The sequence below is a fragment of the Leptopilina boulardi genome, unplaced genomic scaffold (genome assembly GCF_019393585.1).
Source record: "Leptopilina boulardi isolate dan_hultmark-lab unplaced genomic scaffold, ZJU_Lbou_2.1 LbouV2_300, whole genome shotgun sequence".
NCBI lineage: Eukaryota > Metazoa > Arthropoda > Insecta > Hymenoptera > Figitidae > Leptopilina > Leptopilina boulardi.
The window spans coordinates 26,474-54,401 of NW_026137864.1; the positions used below are offsets into that span (position 1 = coordinate 26,474).

Sequence of the window (27,928 nt, forward strand, 5' to 3'; positions counted from 1 at the left end):
AATATAATAAATTGTCAGTATATTTTTTTCTATCTAAAATGTGTTTTCTCTTTTTACATTCTCATCATAGTAAAAGAAAAAATCTTGTTAAAAAAAAATGAAAATGAAATATAACTAATATAGTAATAATTACGAAATTGAAATTGAAGACAATTTTCTGACACTTTGAAGATAATGCATTTTCTATTTGTAATATGAATCTTACTTGATTTGGAGTTTTGCAATCAATTTCTGAAAAAGAAATAATATAATTTTTATAATTAATGTTAATAATTTTTTTTTTATTTTACTTTTTAAGAAGGTAATATTGATAATAATTTTTATTATTTATAAAATTAATTATTAATCTATTAATATGGAATAAATTTTTTTAAAAAACACAAAAAGTAAAAAAATAATTGTTACATTTAAAAAAAAAATCAATATTAATTTTAACAATTACATTATTTCTCGATATAAAATGTTTTATTTCTTCATTTAAATATGTAAATCTCACCTGCACATTTCATTAAAGATTTCTGATATTGAACCTCATAGTAGAGATGAGAACAATTGTTCCAGGAACATGGGGAAAAATCTTCAAATTTAATATCTTCAAAGCTCGACAATAATTGACAATTTGATTCTTTTTGCAAATCATCAACTTTCCATTTTGTTCTGAAGCAAATTTTTATTGTTCCATAACCAACTCCGTGAAACTGAAAAAAAAATGAAAATGAAAATACTATAACAAAATAATAAAAATAATAATAAAGTATAAAATTTATTAACATTACTATCAATGTTGTTTTCTTCACGTTCGATTTCCAGTGTGAATGTAATTTATAAGTAATCAATTCTTCTGGACTAATATAATCTTCAATTTGCATTTTTCCAAATCCTAGAGTATTATTGTTACCAAAAACAGGTCTTAAAGTGACTGGAACTTAAAAATTTTTAATTAAAAAAAAATTCACTCAATATAAATTCATAATTATTATTTTTTTTTTTATATTTATAATTTAATTTACTTTCCGAAAGATGTTTTGTAATGTCATCAATAGTGGAACTTGAAATTAAATGATCTTCATCAGAAATAATAAATTTTCGAAAAATATCGATATTTCCGTCAAGTACAAAATAAAGGAAATGCATTTCTGAAATTTTGTTGAAATTAAAATTATGTAAGTTAAAATATATGAAAAATCAAATTTTTAATCTAATGTATTAAACATTTTATTTATATTTTATATAAACAAACACTTACCTGGATGTTTTTGTTTAATTTTCATAATGAGATTCAAAGCTGTTTGTTCATCATTTTCATTTAATTGTATTCGTGGAGCAAGCACAAGAAGAGCCTGTCCTACATTTCCAATTTTGAACAATTCTTTATTCTTTTCCCAAGTAATTTCCAAATTTTCAAAAACAGTTTTAAGTATTGCTGTGTAATTTAATCTTTCAGGCCCTAATAAATATAAATTAAGTTAAATTATATAATTTAGAGTGGCCAGCGATTCTTGAAAAAAAAAAAACTCAAGGATTTTTCAAGATTCAAAATAATTTTTTTTCAAGGTCAACTTTCGGCATAGAAATTATGAAAATATTTTTTTTAAATTATAACGATAAATCAATAATAAGTCATAATCATTTGATTGAACCTTGAATGTATAAAAAAAAATTTTTTTTGTTCAGCAGAGACTTTTAAGTTTTAATAATAATTATTATTTTAAGAGTCATTTTATTTTGAGTCTTTAAATTTTGAAGATCGAAGGAAATTAATGAGCCAAAAAAATTTTGAACGTTCAAATAAACGAAATTTTTTTTGCAACTTCTTTAAGTACGAATATTATTACAAAAAATTGTTTTACATATCTAAAAACAAGATATTTAATTTATTATTTCATTTTACATTGACATTATAATTTTTAATAATTTATAAATTGAAAAAAATATTTTGTTCACTTTTGAATGTTCAAAACTTTTGGCTCATGGAAATTAGATTTTTTTTTCTTGCATCATTTGGATTCTAATAAAAAAACTGGGTGTTTAAAAAAAGAAAATTTTAATATTTGACTATTTTTATTTAAAAAATAGAAAATTCATATTTTCTTAAAATCTATGTGATTCTGTTGGCGATTAATCTTACTTAATATATTTGTGAAACTCGATAAATTTCTAACTTCATTGATCGTAATATTATCAAATAAATTTTATTTCCTTGATGATATTATATTAATAAAAAATAGAATGTTCATGACTTGATTTCTCTATTCTTATAAAAAAACAGAGATGTAAAATTATTTTCTTAATTTAAAGTCCAATAATTAATTCTTTCATGTAAAAAAAATTTCAAATTTCATATTATGTCCAAAACGAAGAAAAATACCTTTCTTCAAATTTTAATATCACATAAATTATATTAAAAAAATAATTGTAAAACCACAAATTTTTTGAAGCTTCCAAAAAAAAAAATACAAATTTCCAAAGAATGTGAAATTTTATTTTCAACGAAAAAATGTTTAAAACTATAGAGTTGCAAAAAAAAAAAATATATATCCTCAACAATTCTCAGATGATTTTCAATGGATTGACCCAAATAAAATTTCAAAAAATTTCTTACATTTCATTTTTGTTAAATTACGTAAATTTTCATAAACTGTAGCCGGACTATTGGTAACATTAAACAACCAATTGCCACTTGTTGCATCAATCAATCCCATTTTTGACCCAAATAATGAAATGTCGACATCTTCCACCAAAACCCTTGCAAAAAAAAAAATTATATAAAACTTAAAATATTAATTTAAAAAAAAAATTAAATTAATTAGATTTGTCTTTTCGTCGTTTTTGTTTGTAATTTTAGAATTAGTTTCTTTTTTTTTTTTTTTTTTTTTTTTTTTGAATTACAAGAACTACAAAGCTGTAAAATTATAGAAAAAAAATCGTCTGAGAGACAAATCTAACGTGTCTTTTGTAAATATTTTTGTTTTTTTTTTTTTTAAATTTTAACTCACGATAAGAAATCAATGGTGTATTCTGGTGACCAAGAGCCATCAAACGTGACAAAAAGTTCAACTCGTGGTTGACGAATTACCTCGCGACATCTCGATTCAGTGAAAATGTGATTATTCACATAATACGAAAATGTACTTGTCGCATAATTCACAAATCTTTGTAAAATCACATCACTCATATAAGCATCACCATTGCGAAAAGCCAATAGTTTAGAAAATGCAAAAGTCTACAAAATTAATATGTTATTTTTCATTTATTAACTAATTTATTTATTTTATTTATTATTATTATTATTATTGTGATTGATAGGTCCAGTGATCGCACTGTAATGTTATTGAAAAATCCCGAAAATCCGTACAATGAGGTTTATCCTAACCTCAAATTTTCTAACAATTATCATAACACTTTTGCAAATCACTGCCCTTCCTTATAATATTTTTGACTTTTTCACAAAAATGCAGTTCAATCCATTTGGTATTTTACGAGAAAAGTGATTGAAAATATTCACATTGCGGCGGTCACGTGACCTAACAATCACGGTGTTCGTATAAAGAAGAAAATATGTGGCCCAAAAAAATTGGCACAATAAAGTATACTATTGTTATTATTCTAGTCAAATTTCGAACAATTTATTAAATAACTGAAATAAATAAATGAAAATAATATACTAAATGACAAAAACACGAAAAGTTGACAATTTCTGAACGAGTGCAAAGTTTGTCGCACGCACAATCGAACCGATGGTATTAATTTCACTCGAGTTACACACGCGATGCATTTTAACTAATTGCACGATAAACAAAATGCTAAAATAAAACATACCTCTAAATAATAAGAAGTAATGAATATTTAAAGATAATGAAAATATTAATTAGAAAATAATACACGCGAATCTACATGTATATTGAACACTCTTCACAGATGAAATGTGAAGTTGGATGTGAATCGAAATCTAATCGTTCCGGCAGTTTTTGTTGAAAATGTAAGATGGCGTTAGTCATTCGTTCTATACACTAATAGGAAAGAAATTAATTTGCAAAAAATACTTGCAATTTTAAAATGAAAAATTTTGTAAATAATAACAAATTATAATAATAATTCATAGCATTAAATAAATTTAAATATAATATTAATACTTTACTGCAAATATGTTCTAAATAACGAAAGGTGGAAAAATTTTACTTTCCACCCGCTATACAAAGCATGGAATGTAGCGTTTATCGTGCATATTGGATAAAAAAAAGTTTTTTTTTAAATTTACTTTTACCTATCTTCAAAATGAAAAAAATAATTTTACATAAATATAATCTTAAAAATAAATTCAATGCACGGAAATAAAATAAATATCAAATTTTATAAAAGTATTTTCTATAAAAGCATAAAATTTTATTAATATCCTAATTTGTCAAATTTAGTTACCTAATTCGTTTCCTATTTTCCTATTTTCTATTTTAATTATTTAAATAGACCTTTTCATGCTGATCATTCTGTCTTCTTCCAACTCATGCGTCATTGTATGCGCTAGATAAGGACAGAACGACCAGCATGAAAAGGTCTATTACAATTTTTTACAACAGAAAATTGTATTTTTTTTTTATTAAAATGCAACTTAAAAGGGCTTAAAATTTATAAAAAAAAATGTTATCATAAGTTAATTATTGTAATTAATTGCAATTATTAGTAATAATAATTTATTATTATTACCAACTATCATAATTACAAATTTAAAAATAATAATGGGTCAGAATTTCTCAAACGGATCACCTAAAGTTCAGAAATTTTTTTTTAGTCTCATTTTATTTTCTCAACGGTTTCTTACACAAAATTGTGTGGGGAATTAAAAAAAAAAATTTAATTTTCTGTAGGACGTCAAGAACACTATTTTTTAATAACATTTTATAAATAAATAATATAAAAATCTATTAAATATGAAATTTTTTCAAAATAAAAATTATATTTAGAAACTACATTTTAAGACGAGAAAAACCCTTTTTTTTTTTTAATTGGTGAACAGGAAGTCGAGAAAAAAATTTTTTAAAATAAGACTGCAAAAAATTTCAATTGTTTATAACTTTAACAAAAAATTTTTTTTTGACCTAAAAATTTCAGGGACTCATTTTTACCATGTAAGGAGTCAAAAGAAATGATTTTTGATTAAAAAAAAAAATTTCTGAATTTTAGGTGATCCGTTAGAGAAATTCTGACCCTAATAATAATAATAATTATTATTATTATTATTAATTATTTTATTATAACGAGAAAGAAAATTGAAATTTAATATTTGCTATTAACTTTTGTAAAATTGAATTGAAGTGTATAAAATAAGTGTGGTGGAAAATAATAATGAAAATTATTTAAATTACCTCTTCTTCTATAATAGTTCCAGGTGCAATGTGAATAAAATTTCGTCCTCTCTCGCAGGCTTTTATATTTCTATTGAATGAAATTCCTCGATTAGAATAATACATGTCTAAAATTTGACTCAATCGAAGACTATTGAAATTTTCCATCCACATTGGCAAATTTTTAGCAATTATCAAACCATCGATACTTCCAATTATTTCCGCTCTCGTTGCATCGAAAATTCCACGTTTATTAGACAAATAAAATATAGAAGGACTTATTGAACTATTCCAAAATCCCGTTGCGCCAATTGACATTGATGATGCAAAAATTGGTCCTTGATAAACCACAACCTCGGCTAATTCGCCTAAAAAAAAACAAAGCAAAAAAAAAATTATACGAAATTTAATAAGCAATATTCGATTAATAAATATATCAAATAATTAATATAAAAATAATAATTACTAATTTCTGTTGAATAAAAATTTGACTTAAAGTAAATAATATGTAATAAAATTCTGTCATTTGAAAATTCCAACAAATTAACAAAATTCTTTTAAAATTAGACCGCAACGAACTTGGTCAAAAAATAATGATCCTGTCTTTTTTATTTTTTTTATTTAACAATACCTGCAAGTGAAGCAGCCCAAATATTATCCACTTTCAATGGCGATAGAGAAAGTGATTGCATCCACATTGATCGTTGTAACATTATTTGATCTTTCGGTACAATTAAATCAACTTCTTCTTCATTGAATTTAAAGTTACTGGATTCATTCTCTGCAAAAAATTATTATTATTATTTTTCTTTTTTTTTTTTTGTTATAAAAACTAGAAAATAAACAATTATCGAACTATCACGAGATTCAGAATTTTTGTTCTGAATTACGAAAAAAAGTGACTTAAGATTAAGATTAAGATTTTTTTAAATAATTAAATTGCATAAGATTTGAAAAGTAAAATAAATTTTCTGCAAATTTAAACTGTTTTAGTTTTTTTTTTTTTTTTTTTTTTTTTTGTATTTTTTATTTGTAAATTTGTCAATTAACAATTTTTTATTTTTGATAAATTTATTATAAAATTGCAGACCTCGAATCGATTTTAGGATACGAAAAAAATCGTTTTAGTCGATTTATTCAAATTTAAAATTTTTGTATAATCTTTTGTTTTAATGGTCTAAAAAATTTCGGACAATATGTAATTTAACTTTTACAGATTTTTATATTAAGATTTTTTTAAATAATTAAATTGCATAAGATTTGAAAAGTAAAATAAATTTTCTGCAAATTTAAACTGTTTTAGTTTTTTTTTTTTTTTTTTTTTTTAATTTCTGATAATAATTTAATTTTGGAGTTTCTATTTGAAACTTTCTTAAATAATTGAATTTTTAAAGAAATATTAAAATTATTAAAAAAATAATTGAATTTTGGAAGAGTTACAGTTAAAATTTTTAGAAATAATTAAATTACAAAAAGATTTTGTTAAAGACAATAATTAAATTTTACAAAATAGGAAATAATTTATTAAATAATTTTAGATAACATTTTTTAAAATAAAATTGAATTTTTAAAAATTTACCATTCAGATTTTTGAAAATAATTGAACTTCAAAAGTGATTTTTAATTGAAATTTTTTTTTCTATTACTGTTACTAAAGAAATTATTAAAAATTACAGACAAAAATTGAACTTTAAAAGTTTTTAATTGAAAAATGCTTTCAGATATTGAATTTTATAAAATTTTAAATTGAAAAGTAGTTTAAGATAATTGAATTTTCGAAAAATATTATAAAAATAATTAAAAATAATTGAATTTTAGGAGAGTTATAATTGAATTTATTAAATTTCAAAAAATTTTAGATGGAAAATTTTAGAAGGTTTTAAATTGAAATTTTCGAAAATAATTGAATTTCAAGTGATTTTGAATTGAAAATTTTTGGTAATTTTATTTGATTTTAAACAATTTTTTTGAAATTGTTGAATTTCATAAAATTTTTAATTGTAAAATAGTTTAAGATAATTGTATTTGGAAAAAAATTTCATTATCTTTAATTAATTTAATTTAATTTAGAGAAAAATTTTAATTACAAATTTGTTAAATAATTGAAATAAAGAAGATCTGAAGAATTAGCATTATATATACTTAAAAAAATGTAATTCTGTAATTCCTAAATAAATAAATAAATAAATAAAAAAAACGTATTTTATTTAAAAATTTTGTTAAAAAAAATGTAAAAAAAAGAAGTCGAAAAAGTCGCATTTTATTAAAAATAATTCGAAAAAAGTCGTATAATGCAAGTTTTGAAATTGTTAAAAAAAAATTAATATTCTTTTTTTAATAAACAAAACTCTTACTTGAATACTTTTGATTGTTTAACGAAAGTAATTCGTCGAGCTCAATTTTTTGCGGTGCAAGTGATGCTGCAATTGCATTAATCACACTGCCCAATGAAATTGTGCCAAATTGTGTCAAAATAACACCATTTTCTTTTGGACAAAATTTTACCTCAGTAATTATATGTCTGGCAATGCAATTTTCCATCATATTTCGTGAATATATTGACAATAAATAACAATCATGAATTTTTTTATTAATATCGTTGACAATTTTCTCAAAGGGTCCAGAGATACAAAAATTATTTTCATTTTTACGTTGATTATACCAAATAGTATTGGAAATTGCCTGATGTAAAGTGCAATATTCTAATAATGTGAGATTTTCAATTGTCAATAATGCCTTTGATTCGTCAGGAATTAATTCCTCGATTATTTTTTGTTTTATTCTTTGCGATTGACTTGCAATAAATGGTAAAATACCATTGGATGGAGAAATTTTATCATTATGATGAATTCCATCTAATTTGAATCTAAAAAATAAAAAATATGTAGGCATACAGTTTTTCATTAGAAAATTTTGTAAATTTTCCATATATTTGAATAAATAAATAAATAAATAATTATTTTTTTCTATTAAAAATTTATTAAAAGCAAAAAAATTAATTTAACGATGTTTAAAATTTTTTGAATTTATCACTAACAGTGAAATTAGTTACAATTTTTCGAACTATTTTTTTACTTTAGAAAATAGATTAAAAGAATATTTTTAAATTATAGAAATTAGAATTGAAAAAACGTTTCTTTCTATTAAAAAAAAAAAATGTTTTGTCACTATTTTACATTAGAAAAATGTGTAATTACCGTCGTAATAATAAAGTTGTCAATGTTTTAATGTGTGAAGTTGAAAAAGATTGTCTTTCAACTTTTCTGATAATATCAATAATTACCCTTAAATTTAAAGGTAATTGTGAGTCCCATATATTTTCGTTTTTGTAACATTTTATTAAGTGATCAGGAATTTGCTTATTTGATATCACAATACAAATGCCTAAAAAATAATTCAAAATTAATTAATCCTTAAACTATAATAAATACAAAATTCATAAATAAAATGAATTATTTAATAATAGAATAAAACTATTTAATAATAAATAAAAAAAAATAGTGACTAATAAAAGTACCTATATATAGAAACTCAAAAAATAAAAAATAATTTTTAATAACTTACCATAGAATGTTAAAAATAAAAAGCAAATTATTTTCATTCTGGAGTATTATGACATTTTCAACTTTCTGTCACAGACAACTGTAAGTTCATTTTTTTTTTTTTTACTGTAAATACATATATTTTCAAATGACTCACACTAAAAAGTTACCAAGATTGAAAGAAGAAGATAACGGTCCACTATGCGTGATAAGATAATCCACAACCTGTGAAAGGTGTAAATTGTCCCAATTACTATGTATTACAATAACAATTTCACTATATTTCTAGAATGCAGGACATTTTCAATAAAAATAGTATTTCACATTTTTAATTTATCACAACAAATATTGGGGAATTTCTACTGTTACCTAATTTATCATTAAATATAAATAATTTTATTTACAAATTTTTTTCTAATTTTAATTAAATAAATAAAAAAAATAATTTTTCAATAAGCAAATTTGAATAAATAAATAGAAAATACAAATTTCATAAACAAATTTAAACGAAGAAAAATAAAATTAATATTTCACAAAAAAAAAAATGGTAGCAAATAAATAAAATAAATAAATTTTTAATATCCAAATTTTAATAAATAAATTTCTATAAACAAATTTTAATAAATAAATAAAAAATACAAATTTTAACAAACAGAGAGAAAAAAATTTAATATTTCATAAGCAAATAAAAAAAAAAAAGAAAAAATTTTCAAAACAAAATTGTAGAAAATAAATAACACTCACCTAATTTATACCAAATGTGCAGAATATAATAATTTACAATTTAATAATATTATTTCCAAACAGATCTTAATCATTTAACGTTAATTATAACTCGTTGACAATGATTCATCCAACTCATCTATATAATAAAATTGACAAAAAATGAATCAAATGTGTATTTTTAACAATATCGATTGTTATACTATAAGAGGTGCATGAGCGAAAGAAAATGATATTTAAATGTGACGAAAATCTGAAACAGAAATATAAAACAAAATATAATTTATTTTGATAAAAATTTCCTCCATAAAAAAATCAGAATCCAATTAATTTAAACAAAACAATTAACTCAATCAAAATTTTAAATCCTTTTTCTGGTCATAGGTGAGAAATATGTTACTCATGAGATAAGGTATCTTATCTCACGATAGGGATGGTAGGTTCTTGTGTGTCGGATGGAAGGTGTGGTAAATGGTTTTTCACTCCATCACCTCATTAATCATTAGTCATTTTCTTCACTTCAGAAACGAACTTTTAAAGATTCTTTTTTCTCTCCCTAAAAAGAAAAAAAAGTGCTCGAAAATGTTTTTTTTCTTTACCCAGAGTTTAAAATAGGAAAAAAAAAATTATCACCCAAAATTTTCTAATTTTAATCATTCATCATCAATAATAATATTGAATGATAAAAAAAAATTTGTATTATGATAAAACAGTGAATTCAGTTTTAAAAAGTGAAAAATTCAATTCTAGTGAAATTAATTAATTTTTTTTGAAAAATGGCAAATTATTTATTCTTGTTCATAACTGCTGTCAGTTTCGTTGGTGAGTAAAAAAAAATTATTTTACGATGAAAATTATTTTTTTTAATTAAAAATTATTGTTTCTCGGCAAAAACAAAAAAAAAAAATTATTTTACGAAGAAAATTAATTTTAATTAAAAATTATTATTTTTTGTCAAGAAACAATATTATTATCAAAATAATAAAATTATATTTTTATATTTACTACTGAAAAAAAATGTATATTTGTTTCAAAAACTCGATTATACTTGATTATTATCAAATAAATATTTAATTGAATCAAATAATTTTTATTTGAACTAATTAATTTTTGTATTTGAAACAAATACCATCTCCAATAATAATTATTTGATAATAGTCGAGTAATCGTGTATTTGAATCAGATAAATTTTTTTTTTTTTTTTAGTGTAACGTTTTAAATTTTTTGTAATTAAAAAATGTAAAAAAAAAAAATTATTTTCAGCTGTAAATGCGGTGGATGATTCATTTAACATCTTAATTATACCTTCAATTCGTGAATGTTACAATAAATCATATCTTTTAACACGAGATAATAGATTACCACACAATATGATTACGTTAATCGAAATTTTACGAAAAATTGAAGATTCACCAGGTTCAACAATGAGAACATTAACTGCTCTTTCACAGGCTCTTTTGCATGGGTAATTTTTTTTTTTTGAAATAAAATCTATAATTAGCAAATAATAATAATAGATTAAAAAAAAAAATTTATTTTCGTTTAAATTAGTAAAAAGTGACAAAAATAAGGAGGTAATATAGATTTGTTAATGAACAAATAAATAAAAATCAAAAAAAAAGTTTTAAAATGGTTTTTTTTTTATAATTATAAAAAGTTGTAACTTTTTAATTTTTTAATTAAAAATTAATTTAATTAGGTAATTTAATTTTTTAATTTTTTCTTTATTTTTTTTTAAATTTTTATTAATTAGGATTAATGATAATAATTTATTTATATTTAATTAAAAATTTTTTTAATTAGATTTCGTCAGGATGGCATTAAACGTTTGGAAACGACAGTTACTTCAAATAATGTTATTCCCTATGCAGCAAAACACGAAAAATTTAGTCGTTTTGTAAAATTACTGAGAGTTATTGCCGGTGATGCAATGACATTTCCAAATAACAGTATTTCTAACATAGAAAGAGTAAGAATATTTCTAAATTAAACAAATAAATCCGGATATTCCTAAAACATTTCAGAAAAATTTTTTCTATTTAAAAATGTTTTTTTTTTTTAATTTTTTAATTATATACTTTTTTATTTTGTGTTTATTATATACAATTTTCTAATTTATTTTTATTTAATTTTTTATTTAAATTAAAAAAAATAATTTATAAATTAAAAATTTGTTTCACAACAAATCAATTCTTCAACTATAAATTTTTGCTAGATACTATATTAACGTTTCTTTTAATAAAAACTTTTCTCATCAATTTTTTTTGGGATCATGTTTTGAAAAAATAAAATAGAAAAAAAAAAATTCATTCTGAAATAAATAAATTAAATCAAATTATTTTAGTGCACATTGCATTTTATGCTGTCAGACATTGTGGAACTAGAAAAAAGAGATGATGTGAATTGTAATAGAAATTATGACAACGCCTATCGATTTCCAAGAAGTATTGATAAGAAATCCCAGAATATTAAAGAAGGTGAAAATGATGATGTTGAAATGCTCTCACCTCAGGAAATGTAATTATAAAATAAATTTTATTATATTTATCAACCTTTTTTCTTTTTAAACAATTAAATTTCATTCTCAATTATAAAACAAAGATTTATGTTATTGTTTTTATTTTTATTTTTCAAAAAAGCATTGAAAAGAAAAAAAAAGTGAAATTAAAAATAGATTCTTTTTTTTGTTTCACAATTCTATAATTTTTTTAAATAAAAAAAATTACATGGAGCATTTATATAATAAAAAAGAAGTATAATAATATTTTATATATTTTAGCCAAAGTATGACGAATACTAAACAGGATGAGGATACTGGCGTTGATCCCAATTCTTTTTATCCGGAATATCCCCCAAATCATCCTGCGGTTGCACAATATATAACAGAAAAACATTTTAGTTCCTGTCCAGTTTACAATGGAGTTATAAAAACTAGGTAAATTTTTTAATGTTGTTTATTAATAAAATTTTAATTATTTCTAACTATTAGTAATTAATTAAATTATAAACTATCTATTAATAATTTAAAATTAATTGAATTTTTCAAAAAAATAAATAAATAAAATTAAAAAATTGAACCAAACTTTCATGAAAATTTTTATTTAACAGTATTTCTACTTATTCGTATTTTTTATGTCACATTTTTTTCAAATTTAATAAATTTTTGTAAAATAAATTTTTTAATTGACAGACCTTGGATCGACTTTAAGACGCAAAAAAAAAATCGTTTTAGTCGATTTATATTCCAAGAAAAAACGAAAAAGTCGATTTTTTATTTCTAATAAAATATTTAATTAGTTAATAAATATTTTATTATTATTAGATATTAAATTAATTTTATCAATTTCTTAATAAGAATTTAATAAGTATTTTATTTCAAATAACTTTTATTATTATTAGATATTAAATTAATTTTATTAATTCCTTAATAAGAATAATTCTATAGGATTATTATCAAGAAAATTTATTTCGAATATTTTAGAATTAAACTTAAGTTTTCGAAAATTTTAATTTTTCAAGAATTTTTAAAATTTGAGACAATAATAAAAATTTTACAGAATTTTTAAATAATTCAATTTTTAAAAGGAATTTCGATGAAAATTATTGGTTGAGATAAATTTAACAATTAATTTCAAATAATATTTTTTTTAAATAATTGAATTTTAAAAGAGTTGTAATTGAAATTTTTCGAAATAATTAAATTTCAGAAAGTTTTAGATGGAAAATTTTAGAAGGTTTTAAATTAAAATTTTTATAAGTAATTGAATTTTATGTAATTTTGAATTTAAAATTTTGGTAATACTTTTATTTACTGAAATTGTTTTTTTTTTTTTTTAGAAATTTCAAACAAATATTGAATTTATTAATCAGCACTTTTATTTAATATATAAATTTCCATAGAATCAAATTTAAATTTGATTGAATTTTTATTTTGTTGAATTTTCATTCAACAGAAAGAAGAAAAAACAAATGTGAAAATTCAATTCAATATTAATTCTCTATACTTATTTATAAAGAAAAAAAATATGTAGTTGAAAATAAAAATTCTGTTTTGAGAATTTCGAAGTAAGCGAAATTTGAAATTTATAATTTTAAGACAGAATATGGTATTCATTTGTAACTAAAAAAATAAAAATTATTTTTTTTTATTTTTTATTATATATAGCCATTGATTGTTTTTTAATTTATTTATAGATGGGGTGATGTTTCTGCTGGACCGCTCATTGCAGCAATAGCCGCTGGAATGCAGCCACAATTAATTAGTATCAGTCAACTAATGACTGACACAAATTTTGGACCAGAATATTTCGAAGGAACTCCAAAAATTAATAACAAGTGGTTTGCCACTTTATCAGGTACAAAGAGTACTAAATAATTTTCAATAAATTATCATTATCCTACTATTTTTAAATATAAATTTTTCAATAATAATTTTCACTAAATTCAAAAAGACAATTTTTTTGCATTTAAAATATTTTAAAAATAAATTCTCTTTTTTTGAGTGTAAAACGCACGATTCTTTTTTTTTATAACAAAAAGTTGTTTTCCATTTTTATTTTTTTTTGGTCAAAAAAAATTTTTTTTTCAAAAACACATTTTACCAATCAAAAAGGCGAATAACTATCGAACTTGATATTGAAAAAAAATTAATTTAATTATTTCAAAAAAAATAATTAGAAAATTTTTTTTTTAATTTGATTTCTTCAGCTGAAATAATAATTTTATTAATAATAATAAATTAATTAATTATTAAATTGATAAACAGGTGATTTAGCAGCAGCATTTTGGCTTCAAGCACCAAAAATGTTTAATCAACAACCTTTTGTATTTGGAACAAATGGCAAATGGAATTCATCTGAATTACCTCGATGGTTTTTCTTAGATTCTAATGAAAATATTGAATTAACAAGACCATTGTTAAGAGGAGACATAGATGGTCTGATAATGGCACTTGAATTCAATATATGGAGTACAGAGGACAAACAGAGAATTCGTCTTTCTCAAGTATTAGATATGTATTACAGTTCTCGAGGTTCACTTAATCCACCAGTGAGAGCTTGTAATCGAAAAGAAATGTTCGCAAAATTAATGCCAAATACCGAAACATTAGAAGAGCAGGTAATTTTACTTTTTTGTGCAATTATAAACTTTTGAAAAATAATAATTTTTGAAATTTTCTAGTGTTTTTTTTTTTTTTTTTTGAATTTCAAAATTGAATTGTTTTGAAATATTTTTATTACTAAAAGTAACAATTAGTACAAATTTTTTTTTTTTTTTATATTTGAATATTTCTTTTAGTTCTGATCTTGCTTTAAAAATGTTTCTTTTTTTGAAATTCGAGTCCTAATTATTATTTTTTCAAAAAAAAATTTTTGCAACACAGCACAATAATTATTTTTTCAAAAAAAAAAAAAAACAAAATAACGTTGCTAATTTTTTGCATGTAAAAAAATTCTCTTAACTCGATTTATACTGAGAATATGAAAATTCGCGATTAAACGCAAATTTTTGCCATAAGAAAATTCAATTAAAAAGAAATTTTTTATTAAATTCAATAAGGATTTTTGACTAAATTTAGTTTAAAAGAATTTTATTTAGAATTTTTATCAAATTAAATTTTTTTTAATAGCGTTTAGTTGCTTTTCAGTGTGTAATAGTAAAATAAAAATTAAAACATAAATTTAAATGAAAATTTTTTACATTTAGACCTACAGCGCAATGAAGATAATGAAAGACTTGCCTTCGTTAACAATGGATGATAATACGCTTCGAAACTTTAGTAAAATGGCTGTCCGTCAAGTTGTAAATGACCTTGGTAATTAATAAATACAATATAATTAATTAATTCCAATTTAAATAGAATAATTAAATTAATTTTTAATAAATTTGAATTGAAAATGCATTTTTTTTTTTTTTGCAAATAGCAACAATATTAAAAGACGATCTTTCTTGTGCTGATACGGATCGTCAAAATGATTTTAGCAGAACATACGTTGATTTGACTATTGTTCTCGATACTAATTGGCCATTTAAATATATTCAACCCATTCTTTCGTAAGTATTGCTAAATAATTTATTATTATTATTAAAAATTAAAAATTATCGATTTGACAATTGAAATTAAAAAATAAATTTTTTTCCAGAAAACTCCTAGAAGGTATTGAAGTAATGAAATACAATAGTAATTTTACTCTAATAAGTGGCAAAAGTGGAAATATTATGATTAACTCAAGCAACACAATTTTGGATTTATACAATTTTAATGCATCGAATTATGAAAAATGTATGAATATTTTTTGTTTTAAATTTATTTTCAGAAATTTAAATTAATTTAAAAAAAAAATCATTTTCTCAGTTTGATTTAAAAAACATTTTTTTTTTTTGTTAATTTCCAGTCGAAAAAGGATTTGATATGTGTCGATCGATTGAAATAGTTGAACGTATGCTCAAAGAAAAATTGGACAGAGAACAATATCAAAGAATTGGTGGAGGCAATATGGATGCTATTTTATTTGTTCCATATGTAAGTTCATCGGAAGATGATCGTATAAAAGAATGTGTCAATGGAATAATGCAAAATATGCATTTAGAAATTCCCGGTAAAAATTTAATAAAATTTATAATATATTTTTCTTTATCGATTTAAATAATAATTTTTAAAAAAAAATTATTTTTCAGATGCTTCAGTTCTCTTTTTAACGGCAGGAAGAAAAGAAATGGGAACATATTATGCGAAACATGAAGATGTATTTGTAATTTCATCATCACCTTCAAGTTCCAATTTATATCCAATTGATTCTTTGATTTCAAGACTTAGAGAATGTAAGTTAGAAACAAAAATTAAATTTTCTAAATATTTAAATTCCTCATACCTTTTTTCAAAAAAAAAAAAAAATTATATATTCTTCTTTACAGTTCCGAGACGTCTCGTCAATTCAAAATGTGGATCACGTTATAACTCTCAAGGACAATTGGAAAGATTTGTCGACTCTGTAGAACCTCGTGGAACCAAATTTTACAGAATTCATCCCAATTATTTTTACACTTCAGACACAACTCCTAAAGTGATTGTAAGTCTATAATTAAAAAAAAAAGAGGATAAATTATTTTCAAATTGGTGACATTAAATTTGGCAAATAATTACATAACTATTGTTTTTCCTAATTAAAAAAATTTTTGTAAATTTATTTTTAGATTGAAGGATTGTCCTATGGTCAATTGACAATTTGTGAATCTCGACAGCCATTGTACTCAAATAGTACAAAAATTGATGAATCCAAATGTCCAACTATAAACAGTAATAGTAGACATGTAATTGAACTTACATGTGGTGATGCAGGTTTTATTCATCATTGTCAGCCGTATTACATTTCTGTGAGATCCAATAATTCAGCATCAACCTCGTATCATTGCGGTAAGTATTGTATAAAATATTTTTTGAGAATAAAAGTCAACTTAAAATTTAAATTAAATTGGCTGAATACTTTGGTAAAGTAAACCACGTTCAGTTCAACACAAAAATTTTTATCAGTTTTTGGGAATTGGTTGCCGTAACTTTTCATATTTATTCCTTTGATAGTAACAAATAAAATTCCTAAGAATTTTTTTTTTAAATTTCAAAAACTGTCCGCCATATTGGATTTTGAATTTTTTTGTTCTTTTTTTCAAAAAATTATCAAATTTTTTTTTTTTTTTTTAATTAAACATTTTTATTTGCAGAAAACTGTCGATTTCCAGATGAAGTAAAATATACGATATCTTATGAAAACTTGATCTGTACAAGTGTGGCAAATTCTCTTACAACACTGCCAATTATAATTATTTTAACAATTGTATCATTATTCAAATTCATATAAATTTAAACAATACTATACATATTAGCTATTTAGTTTCATATTAAAAAATAAAATTGTTATCTCATTGTCTCTTCACATAAATATAATAACCATATTGAATCATTGTCATTTCGTAAAAAATAAATATAAATTTTCATTTATTATAATAATTTTATATTTATAAAAAAAACAGAAAGAATAGTTCACGATAAATTTAAAATTTCATTATATTGAAAGTTTTTACTTGTTAAAAATTTGTTTTTCAATTTGTTCATAAGATTATTTTTGTTTTTTTTTTTTCTAGTAATAACTCATAGATTTATACAAATAGCAACTTTTTTGTATATTTTTCTAGTATAAATAAAAAAAAAAATCTTTTTAAAAGTTTTAATTACAATTGTATTCATTATTAAAAAAAAAAAATTTTTATTCCTAAACAAATGGTTTACACAATGTCACCGTGTGATCGACGCCACAAGAAACTTTTTTTACTTCGGCCCCTATTGAAACCTGGAAAAATATTTTTCTTTCAATTTAATTATTATATTTAATTTCTTTGTTTTATAATTTAATGGATAATTTTCTTTTTATAAAAATAAAAAAAAAAAATAGGAAACAAAAACAAAAATTATGATTAATGCAAATAATAATAATATATAGTATTGTTGTAATTATTATAAATATTAACATAATAAGTATAAAAATGTCAAAGAAATAAAAATTAAAAATATATTTCAATGATTTTTTCTCTTGATAGATAAAAGAAAAAGAATATTTTTTAGTTTTTTTTTTTGTTAATAATAGAAAAATAAAAATTACCTTGAGAGGGAAAAATTGATCATTAACGTGACCCAATCCAAGGGATCCGAATTTATTTCTACCCCACATGTAAAGATCACCTTTATTTGTAACTGCAGCAAGATGACTTATTCCACAGTAAATTTTAGAAACCTATAAAAATAATTTTAATAGAAAATATTATATTTATTTATTCTACATATAGTTCTTGCCTTTCGGCTTAGAACGTACTTCTGGCATATTTTTTCATACACCTCAATTTTAATAAAAGTAAATAACAAATAGTATTATTATTATTTACAATAAATAATAATTACGTAAAATAAATTTATTTCTCGTATATCTAATGAAAAATTAAAATTTATTTTTAATATCAATTTTTTTAAATTTAGTATTATTTGATAATCTTACTCGAATATTAGGCTCATAATCGTTAACACCGAAAAGTGTTGACGGAATTTTTGTAGGTTTAAGTGAGCTTCGTACTTCTGGACCAAAACCAAGAATTCCATATCCCCAAACGTAAACTTCTCCAGCATCTTAGGAATTAAAAAAAAGAATAAATAATAATTTGAAACACTTTTCAAATTATTATTGAATACAGATTAAAATAATTGAATGAAATAAAATTTACCATTTAACACCATACAAAAACTGCCACCAGACGCGATGTCTATTATTCTTCCAATATCTTTACATGTTTCTATTTCCGTCGCTATATTTACCTGTTGATTGTCACCTACACCTGGTATTTGTCCATATTCCGAATTTCCCCAGCCAAATACTTTACCCTTGTCTAAATTGGACAATTTAATAAACCATTTGTATAAAATATTATTAAAGTATTATTATTATTATTATTATTATTATTATTATTATTATTATTAATCAATAACTAAACATAGGTATTTATAATTATTGAAATAATAATCATAAAGCAATATTAATAGAAACTTGAATTAAATTATTCATTTTCAATGATGCAGAAATTTTTTGATTGTTTCCAATAAAATTTCAAAAATGTATTTGTAATGCAGTAACTATCAAGGATTGTAACTATTACAGGGTTGCGAAATTTTAATTATTCTTGTAATTCTTTTAATTCAATATATTCAACAATTCAATTTATTTTCAAACATATAATTTAAATTATTATTATTTAAAAAAAAAAATTAATTATATTTCATAATTTTAAATAAATTCTTCGATAATTGAATTATTTTTGAAATTTTTAGTTTAAAATCTTATAAAAGCAGAAAAAAATCAAAATTTTTAATTACAACTCTTTCAATATTGAATTATTTCTATTAATTTCGTATAATTATGTTATTAAAAAAAAAGTTAACTAAACATCTTTACAAATTTTACTTTTTTCAAAAAAATTCAATTAACTTCTTTAATAATTTAATTATTTAAGCAATTAGCAAATTAAAATTATTGATTTTAACACATTAATAATTTTAATTTCCACAAAATTTATTTATTTATAAAAAAAGTTATATTATAAATTTTTCAAAAATTTCATTCTATTAAAAAACTTTGATTGTAGCTCTTCGAGATGTCAATTATTTTCAAATATCTAAATTAAATTATTTGCAAAAAATTTTTTACCTACTTATAAAGTTTTTTATACTTTTAAATATTTTTCAAATTTTTAATTGAATATCTTTTAAAATTTAATCATTAACAAAAATTCTTCGAAATGTAGGTTAACAACATTTTTTAAATTTCCTAATTTCCCTGACTTGAGGCAATTTTTTGTATTATAATTTAAAAACTATTTTTTAAGAACAATTGTAATTATTGACATTGAATTTTGATAATTCTAATAAAAAAAAATTCATTACCAAAATTATAATAATTCAAAATTGGAATCGAATTATATTAAATTTTCTTTTTGACACGCCAGTTTTTTTGTTGTTTTGTTTTTTTTTTGTCTGATTAGAATAAGCATAAAAGCACTTATAAAAAAGAGAAAACTTACCACTAAGTGCCAAAACACAATCTGCAACGCATGCCACTTTAACAATACGTTGCCCAGCTAAGTCACCTTTAACCAAACTGGGCATATATTCATTCTGATAATGAGCGAGACCAGTTTGTCCATCGGCCCCCCATCCAAAACAATAAACTTCTCCATTTTCAGTTAAAAGTATACTGTAATTAGTTAAATCTTTCAAAACAATTTTACAAACCTCAAGTAAAATTTATTTACTTATTACCAAATTCATTTTAAATCAGGCATGTTGAGCAAGATTGAAAGTGAAAATTAATTTTCATCTCCAAAAATATTGTTTCCCTAAGGGTTTTAAATAACATAAATTTTTTTGCCCGGAAAAAATTTTTTTTTAACCAATGCTGAAATTCACAAAGTTTATTTATAAATAATATTATTTATGAAATTACAAACTTCATGAAAACAATTTTTTCAATCAAACAAAAAAGTACGTGAGCAACTCCACGTCAAGTGATCGCACTGATTTTTATTATTTTGGTAAATTTTTTTATGAATTTGATAATTTGGGTTCCTTTAATGGTATGTAGGAAACTCCCATGTGACGTAGTATGGGAAAATGTGTTTTGCAAAAAATCAATCTTTCTTTAAAATAAAAAAAGATTTTTGGGTAAAATTTTTAGAATTGATAAATTTGGATACAATGCATGGCTCACGTGTCATATAAAATTCTTCAAAAAACAATATTTTGTGGATAAAATTGATTTTCAATTTCGACTAATTTCAGAATTTCGTGTTTGAAATGAATTTTGGTCTTATTATGATTCTAAAATTATTTTAAAGAATTATTAGAAAAATAATATATATATATATATATTTAATTGATTGGCAAATTTGTTTAAACATCGAAATTTTATTATTTTTATTAATATATGACTAACCTATGATCCTGTCCAGCATACACTTGAGTTATTTGATTTCCCTTGACATCCGGTATATGATGTACAATTGCATTTTTCCTATAATTTTCATTATTAATAATTGGTCTTCCACATTGACCATATCCATTATTTCCTAATGTAAAAAGTCCCTCATTTGTCAATATTAATAAATGAGCTCTACCAGCGGCCAAAGAAACAACATGAGATTTTGCTTCTTTTAATGGTAAATTCACTGGTCTCGGTGTTGTTATAATTGGATGTTTATATTTTTTATCAGTTGAATGAAATCCTGTAATTATAATAGAGTAAGTGCATCAAATACGGCGCGTTAATAAAAAATTAACTATTATTACTATTATATTTAATATTTGCAAAATTGCAAATTGTTGCAAAATGATTTTTTAAAAAAATATTTTAATCTTTTTTTGATACAATTACTAATAAATATGCACATTTAAACAATTATTAATTTAATTATTTGAAATCAAATTTTTTCCCTCGCTGTAATTAAAACATTTTTAAGATTTCAATTGGCTTCAATTACGGTGGGCAAAGTATCTTCAAAATACACAAGCGTATTTTGTGTAAAAATTTTGTAAAAATTTGTAAAAAAAAAAGAGTCAAAAAAGTCGAATTTTATTAAAATAAGTCGAAAAAAGTCGGAAAAAGTCGTATAATCAGAGGACTGAAATTTAAAATAATTGCAAACTAATTTATTTATACAAGTTGTGAGATAAAAGCCAAAAAAAAAGAAGTTAGCAATTTAATAATTGTTTAATTTACTGTTTTATTTTACATTGCCATCATAATTTTTAATAATTTATGAATTGAAAAAAATATTTCATCTTTTTTAGTTATTTTTAATATAAAAATATAAATAAATTAGTTTTTCGATTGGTTCGCTACCATCATCAGGTCACTTTAATAAAAATTATATTCAAATAAATACAACACAATTTTAAATTCAAAATTATAACATTAAACAAAAAATTAAAAAATAAATTTTTTTTACCTAATTAAAATCAATAAATATACATCACATCAATAAATAAAATCAAATAAATAAACAAAATACAACAAAAATATATGAGCCAACATTTCTGAACGTTCAAATGAACAAAATATTTTTTCAATTTATAAATTATTAAATATTATAATGTCAATGTAAAATAAAACAAAAAAATTTAACAAATATTAAATTAATAACTTCTTTTTAGATATTTAAAACAATATTTTGTAATAAAATTCGTACTTAACCCCTTCGTGCCCAGGCAAAACTGAGCATATAAAAAAACGAAACTAAAGTGGTTCCTATAGTTTTTGGGGTCGCTGATTACGAATCTGGTGTTAGTTTTTGAAAATTCAAAATGGCGGATCCAATGTGGCGGACGAAAAAATAAAAATTGTTCGGATTCGCTTGAAAATTGTCACTCGGGGGTTTTCGGGGTCGCTGATTACGAATCCGATATTAGTTTTTCAAAATTCAAAATGGCGGATCCAATATGGCGGACGAAAAATCAAAATTGTTTGGATTCGCTTGAAAATGATTACACGCGGGTTTTCGGGGTCGCTGATTACGAATCCGATATTAGTTTCTCAAAATTCAAAATGGCGAATCCAATATGGCGGACGAAAAATCAAAATTGTTCGGATTCGCTTAAAAATGGTCACTCGGGGGTTTTCGGGGTCGCTGATTACGAATCCGATATTAGTTTCTCAAAATTCAAAATGGCGGATCCAATGTGGCGGACGAAAAAATTAAAATTGTTCGGATTTGCTTGAAAATTGTCACTCGGGGGTTTTCGGGGTCGCTGATTACGAATCCGATACTAGTTTTTCAAAATTCAAAATGGCGGATCCAATATGGCGGACGAAAAATCAAAATTGTTCGGATTCGCTTGAAAATGGTCACTGGGGGGTTTTCGGGGTCGCTGATTACGAATTTGGTATTAGTTTCTCAAAATTCAAAATGGCGGATCCAATATGGCGGACGAAAAATCAAAATTGTTTGGATTCGCATGAAAATGGTTACTCGGGGGTTTTCGGGGTCGCTGATTACGAATCCGATATTAGTTTTTCAAAATGACGGATGCAATGTGATGGACGTATTTTTAAAAGTTATTAACAAAAAAAATCCAACGCACTTCTTGCGGAACCTCAAGGGTGGTGTGGAAGGCCGTTACAGACATAAAAAAATAAACTTCTATTGCTGTTATACTTTTAACTTATTTTAATTTGTTTAATTTAAATTAGTTTCAATCGATTGTTAACGATTATTAAAAATTGATCTGCAACATTGGATTTAAGACTCAATTTTTGAAAACTAATACCAAATTCGTAATCAGCGACCCCGAAAACCCCCCAGTGAACATTTTCAAACGAATCCGAACAATTTTGATTTTTTTGTCCGCCATATTGGATCCGCCATTTTGAATTTTGAGAAACTAATATCGGATTCGTAATCAGCGACCCCGAAAACCCCCGAGTGACCATTTTCAAGCGAATCCGAACAATGTTGATTTTTCGTCCGCCATATTGGATCCGCCATTTTGAATTTTGAAAAACTAGTATCGGATTCGTACTCAGCGACCCCGAAAACCCCCGAGTGACAATTTTCAAGCAAATCCGAACAATTTTAATTTTTTCGTCCGCCATATTGGATCCGCCATTTTGAATTTTCAAAAACTAACATCGGATTCGTATTCAGCGACCCCAAAAACCCCCGAGTAACCAGTTTCAAGCGAATCTAAAATGTTTTAAAAATTCGTCATTTTTCATAATTATTTATATTTTTTTCTGAACAATATAAATTTTTAAACAAAATGTGAGTTCCATTTTTTGAAAGCTCTATCCTTCCTGAAAAAAATGCACCAAGTTTGAATAAAAAATATTTAATCTGTTTAGAGTTCTGGAGGTTTTTGTAGGTGGGACATATATGTCCCATGGGCACGAAAGGGTTAAAGAAGTTGCAAAAAAAATTTTGTTCATTTGAACGTTCAAATCTTTTGGCTCATAAAAATATAAAATATTTAAATTTACAAATCACAAACATATTAATAGAAATGATTTAGAAACTAAATATTAATAAAAATATAAAATTATAAACATGTATTTTGTTGACTTATTATTAAATTAAATTGAAATATTTGAGTGAAATAAATAAATTAAAATTTGCAAGTAGGGTCAGTTAGGGTAAATGGAGACAGGGGGTAATTAGGGACAAGAGGTGTTGGACCTTAATTTACAGTTTTAAAATGAAGTTCAACGTCAATATTTTAACCTCAGATCACCTGCAAGAGGTTTTGAGTATTGCCAAGCTTTTATCTTGACAATTTGCAACAAGATAAAAAAAGTTATCGCTCAATGCATAAAAACTTGAAAATCAAAGTCAAACTGTTTCAGTATTTTGTCGAGCATTTCAAAGAAAAAAGACTTAAAATTAATACCAAATTTTTTTCTTATTCCTTATGACTCCCATAGCAGAAATTCACTTGAATTTTTGATTTTTGTCATTATTAACCAAATTAAAAAAAAAAATTAAAAATTCAAGTGAATTTCTGTTATGGGAGTCATAAGGAATAAGAAAAAAATATGGTATGATTTTTAAGTCTGTTTTTTTTCAAATGCGAGACAAAATACTGAAATAAAAAAAAAATTAAAAAAATTAAAAAATTTCAATTGGTTCAACTATTATACATCTACTACAAGTTTTTTTCAAGTTTTTTCATCCCTTAATACAGTAATATACTTAAGGAAACTTTTTTCTTAAAACTTTCTTAGAAACTATGCTGTCCCCATTTACCCCGAATTTTATGAAATTTTCTTAATTTTGAGGTAAATGGGGACAGTCAGTTTCATGCGTTTAAAGCATATATCTAAATTTTTTTTCTGTTGCATAAAATTAATCCTGAAAATGTAAATAACAATTTAAAAAAATATAAACTCACAAATATTACTTTTTAAAGGAAGAAACTTAAGTAATTTGTGAAAAATAGCAATTTTGTCCCCATTTATCCCAACTGACCCTATTATTATTAATAAAAATAATCGTGAATATCTTTCGTTCATTCTGTCCACACCTGAAGTTAGTATTTGTTACAGGTCTTTTGTTTTTTTTTAAATGTGTTGTTTGACATTATTTTATGTTGGTTAAATATAATAATAAAATGCTTGGTCTGTCCTTCTGTCCTAACTTGAAGTTGGCCTTTTCTGATTTCACGTGTTTTTTTGAATAGTACAAGATAGTAATTTAAAAAAATTTATTTTTAAAAATTAATTTTTAAGGTACCAGGGGCCAACGAATACCTATTAAATATTAATTATAAAAATACAGGCCTCAAATCAACTTAAAGTAACAAAAAGTCGTTTCAGTCGATTTATATTCCAAAAAAAAGTGAATTTGTTTTTCATTTTAACAAAAATATTTTACAGATTTTTAAATAAAAAATTTTTTTTTAATAATAATCCTTTTCGAAGGGTTAAAGTTGCAATTTTTAGAAATAATTAAATTTCAAAAGATATTGTTATTTTTCAAACAATTATTAAATTTTACAGAACTAAAAATAATTTATCAAAGAATTTTTGGAAAACATTTTTTATATTTAATTGAATTTTCAAAGATTTAAATTTGAGATTTTTGAATTTAATTGAAACTTTAAGTATTTTGTAATTAAAATTTTAGATGATTTCACTAAAAATTTATTAGAAAATGCGGACAAAATACAATAATTTGAAAATCATTTTTAATTGAAAAATGGTTTCAGATAGTTGAATTTTCAAAGAATATTATTAAAATAGTTAAAAATAATTGAATTTCCTTAGAGTTATAATTGAAATTATTAAATTTCAAAAAAAAAATTTTCGATGGAAAATTTTAGAAATAATTAAATTTTAGATGCTTTTAAATTCAAATGATTGAAAATTCAATTAATTTTGAATTCAAATTTTTGAGAATAATGAAATTTTATTTGATTTTAAATTTGAAAAATAATTGAATTTTAGTTCATTTTGAATTGAAAATTTTCGGAAATAATTGAATTTTAATTGAAATTTGGATAATAATTTAATTTAAGTTCATTTTTGATTGAAAATTTAAATAATTAATTTTAAATAGAAATTTTAGAAAATAATCGAATTTTATTTCATTTTAAATTAAAAACTTGGTAAATAATTAAATTTTAAATTGAAAATTTTGGATAATTATTGAATTTTAATTGATTTTGAATTAAAATTTCGGGTATAATAATTGAATTTTAGTTTATTTTGAATTGACATTTTTAAAAACTAATTCAATTTTATTGTGATATTTTTTTTTTTTAATTATAAACAATTGTTAAATTTCATAAAAATTTTAATTGAAAAATAATTTTGATATAATTGAATTTGTGATGTATTTCATTAAAATTATTAAAAATAATTAATTTAGTGAAGAATCATTTTAGTTCAAAATTTGTTAAATAATTGAATTGAAGAAGATCTGAAGAAGATCTGAAGAAGATCTACATTTTATACTAAAAAATGTATTTTATTTACATTTTTTTCAAATGTAAAAAAAAATGTCGCATTTTATTAAAATAAGTCGATAAAAGTTGTATTTTTGAAAAAAGTCGGAAAAAGTCGTATAATTCGAGGCCTGTAAACATATAATTTTCATTATTATTGATAATATTAATCTTTAATTTTTTTATAACAAACAATTAAATACTCAATTTGGCGCGCTTGCGCGCGTTTAATTTTGCTAGTTATTAATAAAAATTAATAAAATAATTTTTTAATTTACCAATTTGCGAATCTGTATTGATTCCACTGCCATAAACAATATTATTGTCATTAGAACGTACAGCAAATGCTGTGAAACCATAACCACAAGCAAAATCAACAACGTTAAATATTTCGCCAAATGTTAATCTACTTGGTTTTGGAATAAAAGAAATATAATCAATTTTTTGAACCCTGTCAATTGTTCCCAATGCTCCATGTTCAGCCAAACCCCAAACATAAACTCGACGATCACTCGATTCGCTTATGGGATACTGAAATACTATTAAAAATTTAATATAAATAAACATTATATTACTGTCATTGTTAATATAATATAAAATATAATAAAATAACTAAAACTAATTATTACATAGAAAATCAAAATATTACAATCAACAATTTTTGGTAAATTTAAATTAATAAGTAGTATGTTTTAATTTTCTCTTTAAATTCAATGAAAATGCAATTCAATTGTTTAGCAAAAATTTTGTTAGAAATTTTATAAAATGTTAACGAGAAAACTAATAATTATAATTAAATGAAAATGTAAATATGCGGAAATGTGAAATATAAACTTACCCGGCAGGGTTTTTAATACTTTTTTCGATGATTTTGACTTTTTGTTACCTAATTTCTTGCCATTTCTTTGAACAACTAATTTAGCACAATTCTTAATAGAATTAAACATAACTGAACAATTGTTTATTTATTATTATATTTACAATAATAAAAATACATGCTTTACCCATGTGACTATAGAGCAACTACAGTGATTCCTAACCTCCTATTTTTGTTGACATATGCGCGCGCGCAAAATGAAATTTCGATAATCGCATCTATCGAATAAAAAAACCAAAATTTATATTATAAAATATTTTAAATTATTTATTAAGAAATTTAATTATTATGACAAGTTATATGATTATTTGGTTTTTTATATGCGATTAATAAATTTATAAATAAAGACGGTAATAAATTAGATGCTGTAAAAAAAAATATTAAATATCAACGAACGATTATTGATAATTCGCGGAAA

The 27,928-nt window shown here is 22.5% G+C and overlaps 3 protein-coding genes across 6 annotated transcripts; 1 reads left to right on the forward strand and 2 right to left on the reverse strand.

Moving 5' to 3' along the window:
- Positions 1–2: 2 nt before the first annotated feature.
- LOC127282583 (uncharacterized) lies at positions 3–9,999 on the reverse strand. Of its 4 annotated transcripts, none has more exons than XM_051306913.1 (14): positions 9,954–9,999; positions 9,626–9,857; positions 8,904–9,106; positions 8,537–8,723; positions 7,694–8,205; positions 5,971–6,120; positions 5,361–5,707; positions 2,997–3,223; positions 2,603–2,745; positions 1,247–1,447; positions 1,011–1,136; positions 777–925; positions 497–698; positions 3–231 (listed from the first exon to the last, which is right to left on the reverse strand). In XM_051306913.1, exons 3-14 carry the CDS (start codon positions 8,938–8,940, stop codon positions 65–67), a joined length of 2,448 nt encoding a protein of 815 aa, XP_051162870.1. In that variant the 5' UTR covers positions 8,941–9,106; positions 9,626–9,857; positions 9,954–9,999; the 3' UTR covers positions 3–64. The 4 variants fall into 4 exon arrangements, with proteins under 4 accessions (XP_051162870.1, XP_051162872.1, XP_051162869.1 ...); XM_051306915.1 differs by lacking the exon at positions 9,954–9,999 and having other exon boundaries at positions 8,904–8,981; positions 9,052–9,106; positions 9,626–9,951; XM_051306912.1 differs by lacking the exon at positions 9,954–9,999 and having other exon boundaries at positions 9,626–9,951.
- Positions 10,000–10,060: 61 nt separating this feature from the next.
- On the forward strand, positions 10,061–17,484 carry LOC127282579 (uncharacterized). The gene is made up of 15 exons (XM_051306909.1): positions 10,061–10,426; positions 10,868–11,069; positions 11,408–11,573; positions 11,949–12,121; positions 12,384–12,539; positions 13,799–13,959; positions 14,370–14,722; positions 15,311–15,419; positions 15,529–15,658; positions 15,748–15,887; positions 16,000–16,203; positions 16,283–16,426; positions 16,520–16,674; positions 16,799–17,018; positions 17,324–17,484. The coding sequence occupies exons 1-15, from the start codon at positions 10,381–10,383 to the stop codon at positions 17,458–17,460; spliced, it is 2,496 nt and encodes an 831-aa protein (XP_051162866.1). The 5' UTR covers positions 10,061–10,380; the 3' UTR covers positions 17,461–17,484.
- Positions 17,485–17,852: 368 nt separating this feature from the next.
- Positions 17,853–27,678, reverse strand: LOC127282580 (RCC1-like G exchanging factor-like protein). Its single transcript, XM_051306910.1, has 8 exons — positions 27,472–27,678; positions 26,912–27,172; positions 21,133–21,421; positions 20,222–20,394; positions 18,872–19,033; positions 18,649–18,776; positions 18,259–18,390; positions 17,853–17,949 (listed from the first exon to the last, which is right to left on the reverse strand). Exons 1-8 carry the CDS (start codon positions 27,578–27,580, stop codon positions 17,872–17,874), a joined length of 1,332 nt encoding a protein of 443 aa, XP_051162867.1. The 5' UTR covers positions 27,581–27,678; the 3' UTR covers positions 17,853–17,871.
- Between the last annotated feature and the right edge of the window lie 250 nt (positions 27,679–27,928).

Excerpts from the sequence above, each read along its gene's own strand:
- LOC127282583 (XM_051306913.1), bottom strand. The coding sequence starts at position 8,940 with ATGAAAATAATTTGCTTTTTATTTTTAACATTCTATG. Across the intron at positions 1,448-2,602 it reads TAATTTAACAAAAATGAAAT|GGCCTGAAAGATTAAATTAC; the intron begins GTAAGAAATTTT and ends TATATTTATTAG. Across the intron at positions 926-1,010 it reads TACAAAACATCTTTCGGAAA|TTCCAGTCACTTTAAGACCT; the intron begins GTAAATTAAATT and ends AAAATTTTTAAG.
- LOC127282579 (XM_051306909.1), top strand. The coding sequence starts at position 10,381 with ATGGCAAATTATTTATTCTTGTTCATAACTGCTGTCAGTTTCGTTG. Across the intron at positions 15,888-15,999 it reads TGCATCGAATTATGAAAAAT|TCGAAAAAGGATTTGATATG; the intron begins GTATGAATATTT and ends GTTAATTTCCAG. Across the intron at positions 17,019-17,323 it reads ATCAACCTCGTATCATTGCG|AAAACTGTCGATTTCCAGAT; the intron begins GTAAGTATTGTA and ends TTTTATTTGCAG.
- LOC127282580 (XM_051306910.1), bottom strand. The coding sequence starts at position 27,580 with ATGTTTAATTCTATTAAGAATTGTGCTAAATTAGTTGTTCAAAGAAAT. Across the intron at positions 27,173-27,471 it reads AGTATTAAAAACCCTGCCGG|TATTTCAGTATCCCATAAGC; the intron begins GTAAGTTTATAT and ends AATTTTTAATAG. Across the intron at positions 21,422-26,911 it reads CAATACAGATTCGCAAATTG|GATTTCATTCAACTGATAAA; the intron begins GTAAATTAAAAA and ends TTATAATTACAG.